Source organism: Sinocyclocheilus rhinocerous, unplaced genomic scaffold (assembly GCF_001515625.1).
Source record: "Sinocyclocheilus rhinocerous isolate Xijiao unplaced genomic scaffold, SAMN03320098_v1.1 scaffold203, whole genome shotgun sequence".
NCBI classification, from domain to species: Eukaryota; Metazoa; Chordata; class Actinopteri; order Cypriniformes; family Cyprinidae; genus Sinocyclocheilus; species Sinocyclocheilus rhinocerous.
The window spans coordinates 340053-354242 of record NW_015644353.1 but is presented as its reverse complement, the minus strand read 5'-3'; the positions used below and the strand labels follow the sequence as shown (position 1 = coordinate 354242).

The window sequence follows — 14190 nt, the reverse complement described above, 5'->3', positions numbered from 1 at the left end:
TCAGTGTGTGTGTGTGTGTGTGTGTGTGTGTGTGTCTGTGTGTGTGTGTGTGTGTCTGTGTGTGTGTGTGTGTGTGTGTGTGCTGTACAGGGCTGTACTGAACGTTTCGTCTCCAGTCCTGAAGAAGTGATGGATGTTATTGATGAAGGCAAAGCCAACCGCCACGTTGCTGTTACAAGTGAGTTTCTCTAACCCACACTAACAGAAAATCACAGAAGCATTGCTATAACTCAAACTGCAGGTTATGGGTTTGAATCCCAGCGAATGCATAAACTGATCACATGCACGCCTTCAATGCAATGCAAGTCACTTCGGATAAAAGCATCTGCCAAATGCATGAATGTAATGTAAAGTTACGAATCAAATGATCTGACTGCTGTGCTGTCGTGTGTCAGATATGAATGAACACAGCTCCAGAAGCCACAGCATATTCCTCATCAACATCAAGCAGGAGCACGTGGAGACCGAGCAGAAGCTCTGCGGGAAACTTTACCTGGTGGATCTGGCTGGGAGCGAGAAGGTGCTTTCAGACTCTGACATCCTTTAGCTTCACAAGAGCTTCACAACAGTGTGTCCACCTGTAGGAACGAACAATCACTAATGAGATCTCATTAATGGCTTAAACATGTCAATAACTGTGTTTTCATGCACGTATTTTAATGCAACTTGTGGGGTATTGCACAAAAAACGCTGGATGGAAAAAACATATGCAACCGACAAGTAGGCATGCACATAAACTACAATGTAAAAACATTTACTGAATAAATTCCTTGATATGCAACAAAAAACTCATATGACTTTGACTAACCAGTGGACCGATCTCATCGCACACTGTCTCAAATGTTGTTTTAATCATTTTGTATTGCCTAAATCAAAGTCTGTCATCAAAATCATAAAGATTCTCACAAGATTGAGTGCCGAACATCAGGCATCCGAACGCAAGATAACATGACAGCGATTGTTATTGCATTTCGCCTGCGCGCTCTGAGACACAAATAATTTATTATGTAGGAAAAGAAGAGTCACAGTGGCTTTATTATTTGATGCTTTGCACCAGTTTCCCAGAAACTGATGATTTTGTTCTTTTGAACACATTGGATGGGATTTATTCGCAAATGTTTTACGCAATATTCCAATAGTTTCGCATATATGAAATTAGCAACTTTGGATGGAAACATAGCTAATGAAATTCACGTTGTGCACAGTATGCATACTGTAAAAAATAGTAAGAGCAGTATGCTAGTGTAATGTTCCCGATTCAGCAACTGTATACACTGGAATACTAGCATACTGCATACTTTTTAGCATTCCATGCATACAGAAAAATCACATTGTGCACATTATGCATACTATAATATTCCGGATTCAGCCTCGGTATGCACTGGAATACTAGCATACTCTGCAGAATGTACTACATGCTAGTTAGTATTCCATGCATACTGAAAATTTGCATATTTGCACAATATGTATATTGCAAAAATAATATGAGTGGTATGCTAGTGTAATGTTGTGGATTCAGCCACTGTTTCCACTGGAATACTAGCATAATGTATACTGCACAAAAAAATGCTGCATTTTTTTTTATATTCCATGCATACAGAAAATTCACATATTGTGCATGGTATGCATACTACAAAAATAGTATGATTAGTATGCTAGTGTAATATTGTGGATTCAGCCACTGTATACACTGTAATATTAGCATACTGCATACAGTTTAGTATTCCATGCATACAGAAAATTCACATATTGTGCATGGTATGCATACTACAAAAATAGTATGAGTAGTATGCTAGTGTTATATTGTGGATTCAGCCACACTGGAATACTAGCATACTGCATTTTGCATACTGCACAGAATGCATATTGTACTACACATAATGTGCACAGAATGCATACTGCAAAAATAGTATAAGTAGTATGGTATTATGCTATTCCAGATTCAGCCACTGTATGCACTGGAATACTAGCATAATGCATACTGCAGATAGTGTACTGCAAACTTTTTAGTACTCCATGCATACAGACAATTCACATATTGTGTACAGTATGCATACTGCAAAAACAGTACAGGTAGTATGCTAGTGCGATATTCTAAAATTACTTACTCTTTACACTGGAATTTATACAGTGTATGTGAACAGCCGCATAACCATGAATCTGTGTGTGTTGGTCAGGTGAGTAAGACAGGTGCAGAAGGATCCGTCCTGGATGAAGCCAAGAACATCAACAAGTCTCTGTCTGCGCTGGGGAACGTCATATCAGCTCTGGCTGAAGGAACCGTGAGTTACAGCTGCATATAACTAATACAAACATAACATGCATGAAATTATTGTAGTTCAAAGTAGAAGACAGACAGTCTTAACCCATTTAAATACTGTGTATATCTAAACACCAGCTATCACCCGTGAGAAAAAACTATTTGCCCCTTTAAACTTAAAATCTGTTTGTGCCACCTTTAGCAGCAAGAACTGCAAACAAACTCCCCAACACTGTTAATAACTCTGTGCTGTGTGTGAGCAGAAGACTCACGTGCCGTACCGAGACAGTAAGATGACGCGGATCCTGCAGGACTCTCTGGGAGGAAACTGCAGAACCACCATGTTTATCTGCTGCTCTCCTTCAGCCTTCAACGACGCCGAGACCAAATCCACCCTGATGTTCGGACAACGGTAACACAGCGAACACACACTGAACCACACACAGACACACACACACACACACACACACATCCATCACTCACACACTCTCTGTGTCTCAGAGCAAAGACCATCAAGAACACGGCGTCTGTGAACCTGGAGCTGACGGCAGAGCAGTGGAAGAGGAAATATGAGAAAGAGAAGGAGAAGAACAAGAACCTGAAAGAGAACATCCAGAGACTGGAGGCGGAGCTTAACCACTGGCATAACGGTGTGGAAATATGCATTATTTCTCTCTTTTTGACACAAAAAACACTCAAAGGTTTCTTCAGAAGTTCAGTCACTACAGCTGCTCTTTACTCATGAAAAAAGTACCATGAGTGTTTTGGACATGCTCCATGGTAATACTATGATTTATCAGACATTTACTATGGGAATACCATGTTTTTAGACCACTTACTAAAAAAATACCATGGTACTACCACATTAGAAGTAATTAATGCAAGAGTTGCTAAAATAAAACTCTAGTAAAACCAAGGTAATTCAACAAAATGAGAAAGATTATAAAACCTTACACTGTTTAAAGGAAATCCCAGAATAATGTCTTCTGATTTTACTACAGTAAATGTGGTAAATGAGTGTGTGATTGTGCTGCAGGTGAGTTTGTCACGCCACTGGATCTCATGGCTGTGATTCCTGTCGAATCTGATGTCAGTGAAGACGCAGCTTTAGACAATCAGAGCAATGGCGCGTGTGAGCGAATCCCAGAGGAACACAAGCTGAAATATGAGGAAGAGATATGCAAACTCTACAAACAGCTCGACGACAAGGTACGAGCACACACACACACACACACACACACTCACACACACGCACACACGCGCACACACACACACACACACACACACTCACACACACGCACACACGCGCACACACACACACACACACACACACTCACACACACGCACACACGCGCACACACACACACACACACACACACTCACACACACGCACACACGCGCACACACACACACACACACACACACTCACACACACGCACACACGCGCACACACACACACACACACACACACTCACACACACGCACACACGCGCACACACACACACACACACACACACTCACACACACGCACACACGCGCACACACACACACACACACACACACTCACACACACGCACACACGCGCACACACACACACACACACACACACTCACACACACGCACACACGCGCACACACACACACACACACACACACTCACACACACGCACACACGCGCACACACACACACACACACACACACTCACACACACGCACACACGCGCACACACACACACACACACACACACTCACACACACGCACACACGCGCACACACACACACACACACACACACTCACACACACGCACACACGCGCACACACACACACACACACACACACTCACACACACGCACACACGCGCACACACACACACACACACAGAATGATGGGAGTAAACAACGCATGGAAAAATTGACTTTCTGATTGATTCTTTTCTCTCTGACAGGACGATGAGATTAATCTACAGTGTCAGCTGGTGGAAAAACTGAAGGAGCAAATGCTGGATCAAGAAGAGGTAAAACACTTGCTGAAATCATATTTGCATACTACCACAACTTAATATGGCAAAAATAATATGAGTAGTATGGTAGTGTAATACTCAACATTATGTCACTACACTGGAAAAGAAGCACATTGCATATTGCAAACTGTGCAGAATGTATTGCATACTTTTTAGTACTCCATGCATACAGAAAATTCACATATTGTGCACACTATGCATACTGCAAAATCAGTTTGAATGGTATGGTAGTGTAATATTCCAGATTCAGCTACTAGAATAATAGCATACAACAGTACATATTACATACTGTGAAGAATGGACTGCATACTTTTTTTAGGATTCCATGTATACAGAAAATGTACATATAGTGTACGGTAGGCATACTGCAAAAACAGAGTAGTATGGCAGTATAATATTCCGGATTCAGACACTGTATACATTGGAATACTAGCATACTGCACATTGCATACTGCATACTTTGATAATGTACATAGATTGTACTTCATACTTTTTTAGTACTCCATGCATGCAGAAAATTGACATATTGTGCACAGAATGCATACTGCAAAAATAGTATGAGTGGTATGACAGTATACTTTTCCAGATTCAGGCTCTATGTACATTGGAATAATAGCATACTGCATTTTGCAAACTGCGCAAAAATTTACTGCATACTTTTTCAGTATTCCATGCATACAGAAAAATTCACATATTGCGCACAGTATGTATACTGCAAAAATAGTACAAGCAGTATGATAGTATGCTCTTCTGGATTCAGTTCCTGTATGCACTGGAATACTAGCATACTGCATATTGCATACTGCGCAGAATGTATTGCATACTTTTTTAGTTTTCCATGCATACAGAAAATTCACATACTTTACTGCAAAAATAGTATGAGTAGTGTGCTAGTGTAAAATTCCAGATTTAGATACTAGTGTAATAGCATACTACATATCACATATTGTGCAGAATGTACTGCAAACAGAAAACTTACATATTGTGCACAGTATGCATACTGCAAAAATAGTATGAGTAGTATGCTAGTGTTATATTCCCAAAACGCCCACTACATGAATATAAAACTGCATAGTGGATGATTTGAGTCTTGTTGTGTAAAGTAGGTCAGGGAAACTGCATACTCAGTGTGTGTGTGTTTAGCTGCTAGCGTCGTCGCGTGGAGACGGTGAGCGTGTGCAGTGCGAGTTGAGTCGTCTTCAAGCAGACAGCGACAGCGCAAAGACCGAGGTGAAGGAGGTTCTGCAGGCGCTGGAGGAACTCGCTCTGACCTATGACCAGAAGAGTCAGGAGGCTGAAGACACGAGGATCCACAACAGACGCCTCATCGAGGAGCTGTCGCACAAAACCGTACGCAAACTAGCCCTTCATTAGCAAAAATATCTTAATGCAGCACATGTTGTTTGGCTTGAGGAGCCACATGTTCTGCTTTGATCTCGTGAGCTTTTTCTTCATAATTACCTACATATTCCACAGAGCTTTCATGTAGGGCTGAATATTCTCTTGTCTTTTACTCATTCATTCCTGGCTGTTTCTCAAATTTATGCTGCCATTCAAAAGTCTTAAATTAATACTTTTATTCATTAGGGACTTGATCAAAAGTGACAGTAAAGACATTTATAATGATACAAGTTTTCTATTTCAAATAAATGCCGTTCTTGTGAACTTTCTATTCATCTGTGAATCCTGCAAAATAAAATGCATCACGTTTTGCACAAAAATATTGTGCAGCACAACTGTTTTCAACATTGATAATAATCAGAAATGTTTCTGGAGCAGCAAATCAGAATATTAGAATGATTTCTGAAGATCATGTGACACTGAAGACTGGAGTAAAGATGCTGAAAATACAACTTTGATCACAGAAATATTATATTTTAACATATTCATATAGAAAATAGCTATTTTATATTATACCTTCACAATTTTTACTGTAGTTACTGTATTTTTGATCAAATAAATGCAACCTTGGTGAGCAGAAGAGACTTAAAAACTAAAATAAGGAATAAGGGGTATAAAATGTTGTTTTCCCAGATCTGTAGTACAAATAATAGAATTTATTGGCTCAATTTAAACAAGTATTGTTATTACTGTCTTGTGTCTATTAGTGTTTCGCAAGCATGGCATAATATTCATTGAGCAGTAAAAGTAAGACCTATAATGATATAAACACCAGCAGTAATGTTAGCAGGAACTGACTTCCTTGAGCTGCTAATTAAATCATCAGTGCTGAATTCAAGTATGTTTCCATGCAGTGAATAATGTTTAATCACGGTCTTCTCTCAGTCGGATCTGATGTGTTTGGAGGCGGAGTTTTCCCGGCTACAGGAAGTGAGTGGCCAGCAGAGGAAGCGCATCACTGAGGTGTTAAACACTCTGATGAAGGATCTCAACGACTTCAGCTTCATACTGGGAAACGGAGACCTCAGACTGGTGAGCGAGTGTGTGACATGATCTTTAAATAACTGTTATGATATGATATGAACTGATATGTGACCCTGGAATACATTGGAATACTAGCATACTGCACATTGCATACTGCATACTTTGATAATGTACATAGATTGTACTTCATACTTTTTTAGTACTCCATGCATGCAGAAAATTGACATATTGTGCACAGAATGCATACTGCAAAAATAGTATGAGTGGTATGACAGTATACTTTTCCAGATTCAGGCTCTATGTACATTGGAATAATAGCATACTGCATTTTGCAAACTGCGCAAAAATTTACTGCATACTTTTTCAGTATTCCATGCATACAGAAAAATTCACATATTGCGCACAGTATGTATACTGCAAAAATAGTACAAGCAGTATGATAGTATGCTCTTCTGGATTCAGTTCCTGTATGCACTGGAATACTAGCATACTGCATATTGCATACTGCGCAGAATGTATTGCATACTTTTTTAGTTTTCCATGCATACAGAAAATTCACATACTTTACTGCAAAAATAGTATGAGTAGTGTGCTAGTGTAAAATTCCAGATTTAGATACTAGTGTAATAGCATACTACATATCACATATTGTGCAGAATGTACTGCAAACAGAAAACTTACATATTGTGCATAGTATGCATACTGCAAAAATAGTATGAGTAGTATGCTAGTGTAATGTTCCGGACTCAGTAACTGTATACACTGGAATACTAGTATACTGCTCATTGCACAGAATGTAATGCATTATTTTTTTAATATTCCATGCATACAGAAAATGTACATATTGTGCGCAGTATGCATACTGCAAAAAACAAGTATGAATAGTATGCTAGTGTAATATTTCAGAGTCAGTAACTGTATACAATGGAATACACTGCACAGAATGTAATGCATACTTTTTACATATTCCATGCTTATGGAAAATTCAGATATTGTGTGTTGTATGCACACTGCAAAAATAGTATGAGTAATATGCTAGTGTAATATTCCAGATTCAGCTACTGGATTAATAGCATACTACATATTGCATACTGTGCAGAATGTACTGCATACAGAAAACTCACATATTGTGCACAGTATGCATACTGAAAAAATAGTATGAGTAGTATGCTAGTGTTATATTCCCAAAACGCCCACTACATGAATATAAAACTGCATAGTGGATGATTTGAGTCTTGTTGTGTAAAGTAGGTCAGGGAAACTGCATACTCAGTGTGTGTGTGTTTAGCTGCTAGCGTCGTCGCGTGGAGACGGTGAGCGTGTGCAGTGCGAGTTGAGTCGTCTTCAAGCGGACAGCGACAGCGCAAAGACCGAGGTGAAGGAGGTTCTGCAGGCGCTGGAGGAACTCGCTCTGACCTATGACCAGAAGAGTCAGGAGGCTGAAGACACGAGGATCCACAACAGACGCCTCATCGAGGAGCTGTCGCACAAAACCGTACGCAAACTAGCCCTTCATTAGCAAAAATATCTTAATGCAGCACATGTTGTTTGGCTTGAGGAGCCACATGTTCTGCTTTGATCTCGTGAGCTTTTTCTTCATAATTACCTACATATTCCACAGAGCTTTCATGTAGGGCTGAATATTCTCTTGTCTTTTACTCATTCATTCCTGGCTGTTTCTCAAATTTATGCTGCCATTCAAAAGTCTTAAATTAATACTTTTATTCATTAGGGACTTGATCAAAAGTGACAGTAAAGACATTTATAATGATACAAGTTTTCTATTTCAAATAAATGCCGTTCTTGTGAACTTTCTATTCATCTGTGAATCCTGCAAAATAAAATGCATCACGTTTTGCACAAAAATATTGTGCAGCACAACTGTTTTCAACATTGATAATAATCAGAAATGTTTCTGGAGCAGCAAATCAGAATATTAGAATGATTTCTGAAGATCATGTGACACTGAAGACTGGAGTAAAGATGCTGAAAATACAACTTTGATCACAGAAATATTATATTTTAACATATTCATATAGAAAATAGCTATTTTATATTATACCTTCACAATTTTTACTGTAGTTACTGTATTTTTGATCAAATAAATGCAACCTTGGTGAGCAGAAGAGACTTAGTAGGAAATTTACAAAATATCTTCATGGAACATGATCTTTACTTAATATCCTAATGATTTTTGGCATAAAAGAAAAATGGATAATTTTGACCCATACAATGTATTGTTGGCTATTGCTACAAATATACCCCAGCGACTTAAGACTAATTGACTAATAAAATAAAAGCAATAGAAAACTGAAGATAATAATAGAAAGAAGATAAACTAAATGATAATAAATATAAGATGCATAACAGTGCAGAGTGAAATCAGAGATTAACAATCAGGAAATGTAACAAAAAGAATCAATATTCATCCCAAAATGAATATTCTGTCATTATTTATTATAAATATACTACTACAGTTTTTTATTTTGAATTATTTTATTTTTATATTTTCACTTAAATTCTAGTAATTCTAACGTTTTAGTAATTTTGTTGTGTGTTTTTGTTATTTTTATTTATCTATATGTCTATTTTTTATTTATTCATTTTAGTTTATTACATCAAGTTAAACTAAATTAAAAATTTATATACTATTATAGATTTTGCTCATTTTATTTTAATTAGTTAATTTATTTATTTAAGATATTTAGTTAATTTAATTAGATTTTATTTTTATATTTATATTTTCTGTTTTCACTTTAATTCCAGTTAAAGTTTTAGTATGATTTCTGCAGTCAAAAGTGATTTTGAATAATCAATGATCAGATGCTTTTGATTCTGATCACATCATGCAGCGTTTATGAATGAGATCTGAGAGCTGATTATCAGTGAATAATGAGAGTTTTCATCTCTGTGTAGTAATTCTGTAATAAAACAAAAGGATGAAGTAAAGATGCAGAATAAGACTGATTGTGTCAGTAAATGTGTGTGTCCGTCAGCCGTGTGACCTGTCGGGTGTGCAGGAGGAGGAATACGCCGTGGTGTGTGTGTATGTGAGCAAAGTCAAATCTGAGCTGAAGTCGCTGGTGAAACGCTGCGGACAGCTGGAGGCTTTCAGTAAAGACATTTATAATGATACAAGTTTTCTATTTCAAATAAATGCCGTTCTTGTGAACTTTCTATTCATCTGTGAATCCTGCAAAATAAAATGCATCACGTTTTGCACAAAAATATTGTGCAGCACAACTGTTTTCAACATTGATAATAATCAGAAATGTTTCTGGAGCAGCAAATCAGAATATTAGAATGATTTCTGAAGATCATGTGACACTGAAGACTGGAGTAAAGATGCTGAAAATACAACTTTGATCACAGAAATATTATATTTTAACATATTCATATAGAAAATAGCTATTTTATATTATACCTTCACAATTTTTACTGTAGTTACTGTATTTTTGATCAAATAAATGCAACCTTGGTGAGCAGAAGAGACTTAAAAACTAAAATAAGGAATAAGGGGTATAAAATGTTGTTTTCCCAGATCTGTAGTACAAATAATAGAATTTATTGGCTCAATTTAAACAAGTATTGTTATTACTGTCTTGTGTCTATTAGTGTTTCGCAAGCATGGCATAATATTCATTGAGCAGTAAAAGTAAGACCTATAATGATATAAACACCAGCAGTAATGTTAGCAGGAACTGACTTCCTTGAGCTGCTAATTAAATCATCAGTGCTGAATTCAAGTATGTTTCCATGCAGTGAATAATGTTTAATCACGGTCTTCTCTCAGTCGGATCTGATGTGTTTGGAGGCGGAGTTTTCCCGGCTACAGGAAGTGAGTGGCCAGCAGAGGAAGCGCATCACTGAGGTGTTAAACACTCTGATGAAGGATCTCAACGACTTCAGCTTCATACTGGGAAACGGAGACCTCAGACTGGTGAGCGAGTGTGTGACATGACCGACACACATCCACACACACACACACACACACACACGCACGCACACACACACACACACAGACACACACACACACACATGAATACACTCACAGATGAAGTCTCTGTGTGTTTCCAGCATGAAGCGAAGATCCGCTCTCTGACTGAATACATGCAGAACATGGAGCTCAAGAAACGGCAGCTGGAGAACAACTACGACTGTCTGAGTGAAGAACTCGCCAAACTACAGACCGCAGGTACAAAACACACACACACACACACACACACACACTTATACTGATCAAAAATATCCCATAAAACAACTGTGTTTTATTTTTTTATTTTATTTTATTTTTTATTCTATTTTATTAATCTCTAGGTGGCAGAAAAATGGTTCGATTCAAATGCTCAATACCATTTCATAAATTAAGATAATGTGGGTCTGTTTTAGAGATAGATATTAAATCTAATATCTTTTTTAAAAATAAAACTCAAAATATTATTTATTGGTACTACTGAAAAGCCAAATTAAATTATTTTGAGATCTCCTTCAAGCTTTCAGAATCTTTATTTTTGGTTAATTACATTCTGTATATTAAAAAAATTAAATATGTATATTTACAAATTCTGTATATTTTAAAATTTATATTTGACCAACAATGGTGTGTTTATTTTTATATGTGTATTCATTGAATAAAATAAAGAAATACTGTAGATACTTTTACATTTTATTTTATAAATATATTTTATTTTTTAAATAAGTTTTTTGTATCAACATAAAATAAACGGAAAATGGTATAAACTTTGCTGAAGTGCTTATTTTTAACAAGTTTGAACTTGTTCAAATATTTAAAAGCTTAATTTTATATGTGTGTATCTTTTATTTAAAAAATGATCTTTTATTTGATAAAATATAACATTATTTTATCAAAATAAATTAAACAGTACAAACTGTTAAAGTTTTAAGCTTCACGTCATTAAAGCGTCATATCATTGAGATACTAATATAGTTTTTGTAAATATTTTAATTTACATTTTTATATATATATTCTGCTTTCATGTTAATTTTAGTTAATGTTTTAGTCATTTTAGTAATTTATTATTTTTATTTCAGTTTTAAATTTAGTTATTTTAGTTTATCAAGTTAAAAGTTAAATATAAAAGAATTGTTGCCTTAGATACTAGTTGAAATTAAACATTTTTATTTATTTATAAATGTGTGTGTGTGTGTAACCGCTGTGTGTGTGTGTGTGTGTGTGTGTGTGTGTGTGCGCAGTGATAACCAGAGGCTGAGTCTGCAGCTGGAGCAGATGAGTGTGGAGTTCAGCGTCCTGAAGAAGCGAGAGCAAGAGAAAAGCCGACAGCTGGAGGAGCTCAGGTGAGAACAGACTCACATCTCCAGACTCAAACATTTTTGAACAGTAAGACTTTAAGTGAAGTTATTAATGTAATTTCGGGAGGAGTACGCCCATCTAATCTTCCAATTAATATCCAAGTATAAAAGACAGCCTCTTACCACTTCCGTTTTTAGTTCTTTCGGCATCCCTCCTCCTCCCCATCTCCTCCTTTTATGCATATTTATTAATTTATTTATTTATCTTTCTGTCTGTCTATACAGCATATTAGAATGATTTCTGAAGATCATGTGACACTGAAGACTGGAGTAATGATGCTGAAAATACAGCTGCACATCACAGAAATAAATTATATTTTATATATATAATTAAATAGAAAACAGTTGTTTTAAATAGTTAAAATATTTATATTTTTGCTGTAATTTGGAACAAATAAACACAGGCTGGGTGAGCAGAAGAGACTTCTTTAAAAACATTAAAAATCTGTTCAGAGCCGTTTGACTGCAGGTGCACCTGATACTGTTTCTGCAGATTTCTGCATGAACGTCAGGAGCAGACCAGGCAGGACATGAAGGGTCTGGAGGAGACCGTCGTGAGTATCTACAGCGCCTCAGACTGAATATGATGTATAATAATGAGATTTACACACCTGCACGTTTGTCTGTGAAAGGCCCGTGAACTCCAGACGCTCCATAACCTGAGGAAGCTGTTTGTTCAAGACCTGACGACTCGAGTCAAACAGGTGCGTTTAGTCGATCCGCAAACACTCAGATGAAGAGGAATCCACTGAGATTAAAACTAAATTATGACACAACAAAACAGTAACACTTTACAATAAGTTAATGCATTTAACAATCTGTTAATGCATTAAATGGGATGAATAAGGAGCAATACAACAACATATATTTATTTATAAAGCAAACACAAAAAAAATTTCTAAGTGATGTACAACATGGACAAAAGCTACACATAGTTTTTTGTTAAATATTATTGCATTATTAATTATAATCCATTACATGTATTCAATAATATGAAATATATTACATTATATTATACATAAATTACAATATTTATATCAATAATTATAATTTTCATTAAAATAATAATTATAATTTTATAAAGTATTTCTTAAATTACTAAATATATTATTACATATGATAAGTAGTACATTAAATATATTTAATAGCATATGTATAATATTATTAACAAATATTATACTATAAGTAGAATTATAATATTGTTGTAATTTTATGAATTAATTACATTTATAAAAACTATGGAATTTTTTTTAAATACCTTAAATATATTTAATAACAGATGTATAATATTATAAATATATTATGACTATAATTATAATATTATAAAATGTTATAATTTAATAAATATTTTAGTAAATTACTAAAATATATATAGAAATACATTTAAATATATTATAAAAAGTATACATTAAATTCATTTAATAACAGGCTTATAATACTATAAATAGGCAATTATAAATATAATATCATAATATTAAAATTGTATTTTTTGTCTGCAAAAGCAACATTTACACTTTTCCAAAAGCTACATAATAAAATACGATTTTATTAAAATATAAATATGAAAAAAATAAAATATGATTTACTGTAACAATGCAATTATTTATTTATATATTCATCAATGTTTGTTAACATTAGTTAATAAAAATGCAATAAATAAATATACATCGAATAACATTGATTTATAATTGATTCTAGTATTTTATTAGTAAATGTTGAAATCAACATGAACTAAGATCAATAAATGCTTTAGAAGTATTGTTCATTGTTTGTTCATGTTAACTCAATTCACCATTATTTGTATAGCGCTTTTCACGATACAAATTGTTGCAAAGCAGCTTCAAATTAGAAAATTAAAGTTTTTACATTATATTTAGGAGTAGTTTATCAGTGGTGACTATGTAAGGGTGATGTCCATATGGCATAAATGTTGAATTATTAGGAAAATAATGCACACCCGAGGTGGTGATCGGGGAGTGGCCGTTACACCTCGGGTGTGCATTATTTTTCTAATAATTCAACGGCCCGGAGTCAATTATTCCGCTACGGTTACCACACCTCAAGACATCGATCAGATGATATATTTAAAGGGATTCGTCCGGTTTTTGTACTTAAATCGCTATTGCGAGTAGGATTATTTCCCTTTCAGTCGGTCACTCTCGACGTCACGTCGGATGACCGACGAAATTGGGAT

General features: G+C 35.6%; 1 protein-coding gene across 1 annotated transcript in view; it reads left to right on the top strand.

Annotated features, from left to right (window-relative positions):
* The window catches only part of LOC107758172 (kinesin heavy chain-like), a 39423-nt gene that overhangs the window by 17673 nt on the left and 7560 nt on the right, over positions 1 to 14190 (top strand). Inside the window, exons 7-22 of the mRNA XM_016575845.1 lie at positions 91 to 178; positions 396 to 520; positions 2178 to 2282; positions 2524 to 2672; positions 2762 to 2910; positions 3297 to 3469; positions 4206 to 4274; positions 5424 to 5630; positions 6567 to 6713; positions 9662 to 9772; positions 10459 to 10605; positions 10743 to 10860; positions 10983 to 10996; positions 11830 to 11981; positions 12490 to 12550; positions 12629 to 12700. Coding sequence (XP_016431331.1) covers positions 91 to 178; positions 396 to 520; positions 2178 to 2282; positions 2524 to 2672; positions 2762 to 2910; positions 3297 to 3469; positions 4206 to 4274; positions 5424 to 5630; positions 6567 to 6713; positions 9662 to 9772; positions 10459 to 10605; positions 10743 to 10860; positions 10983 to 10996; positions 11830 to 11981; positions 12490 to 12550; positions 12629 to 12700 — 1887 coding nt within the window. The remainder of the gene's footprint in view (positions 1 to 90; positions 179 to 395; positions 521 to 2177; positions 2283 to 2523; positions 2673 to 2761; positions 2911 to 3296; positions 3470 to 4205; positions 4275 to 5423; positions 5631 to 6566; positions 6714 to 9661; positions 9773 to 10458; positions 10606 to 10742; positions 10861 to 10982; positions 10997 to 11829; positions 11982 to 12489; positions 12551 to 12628; positions 12701 to 14190) is intronic.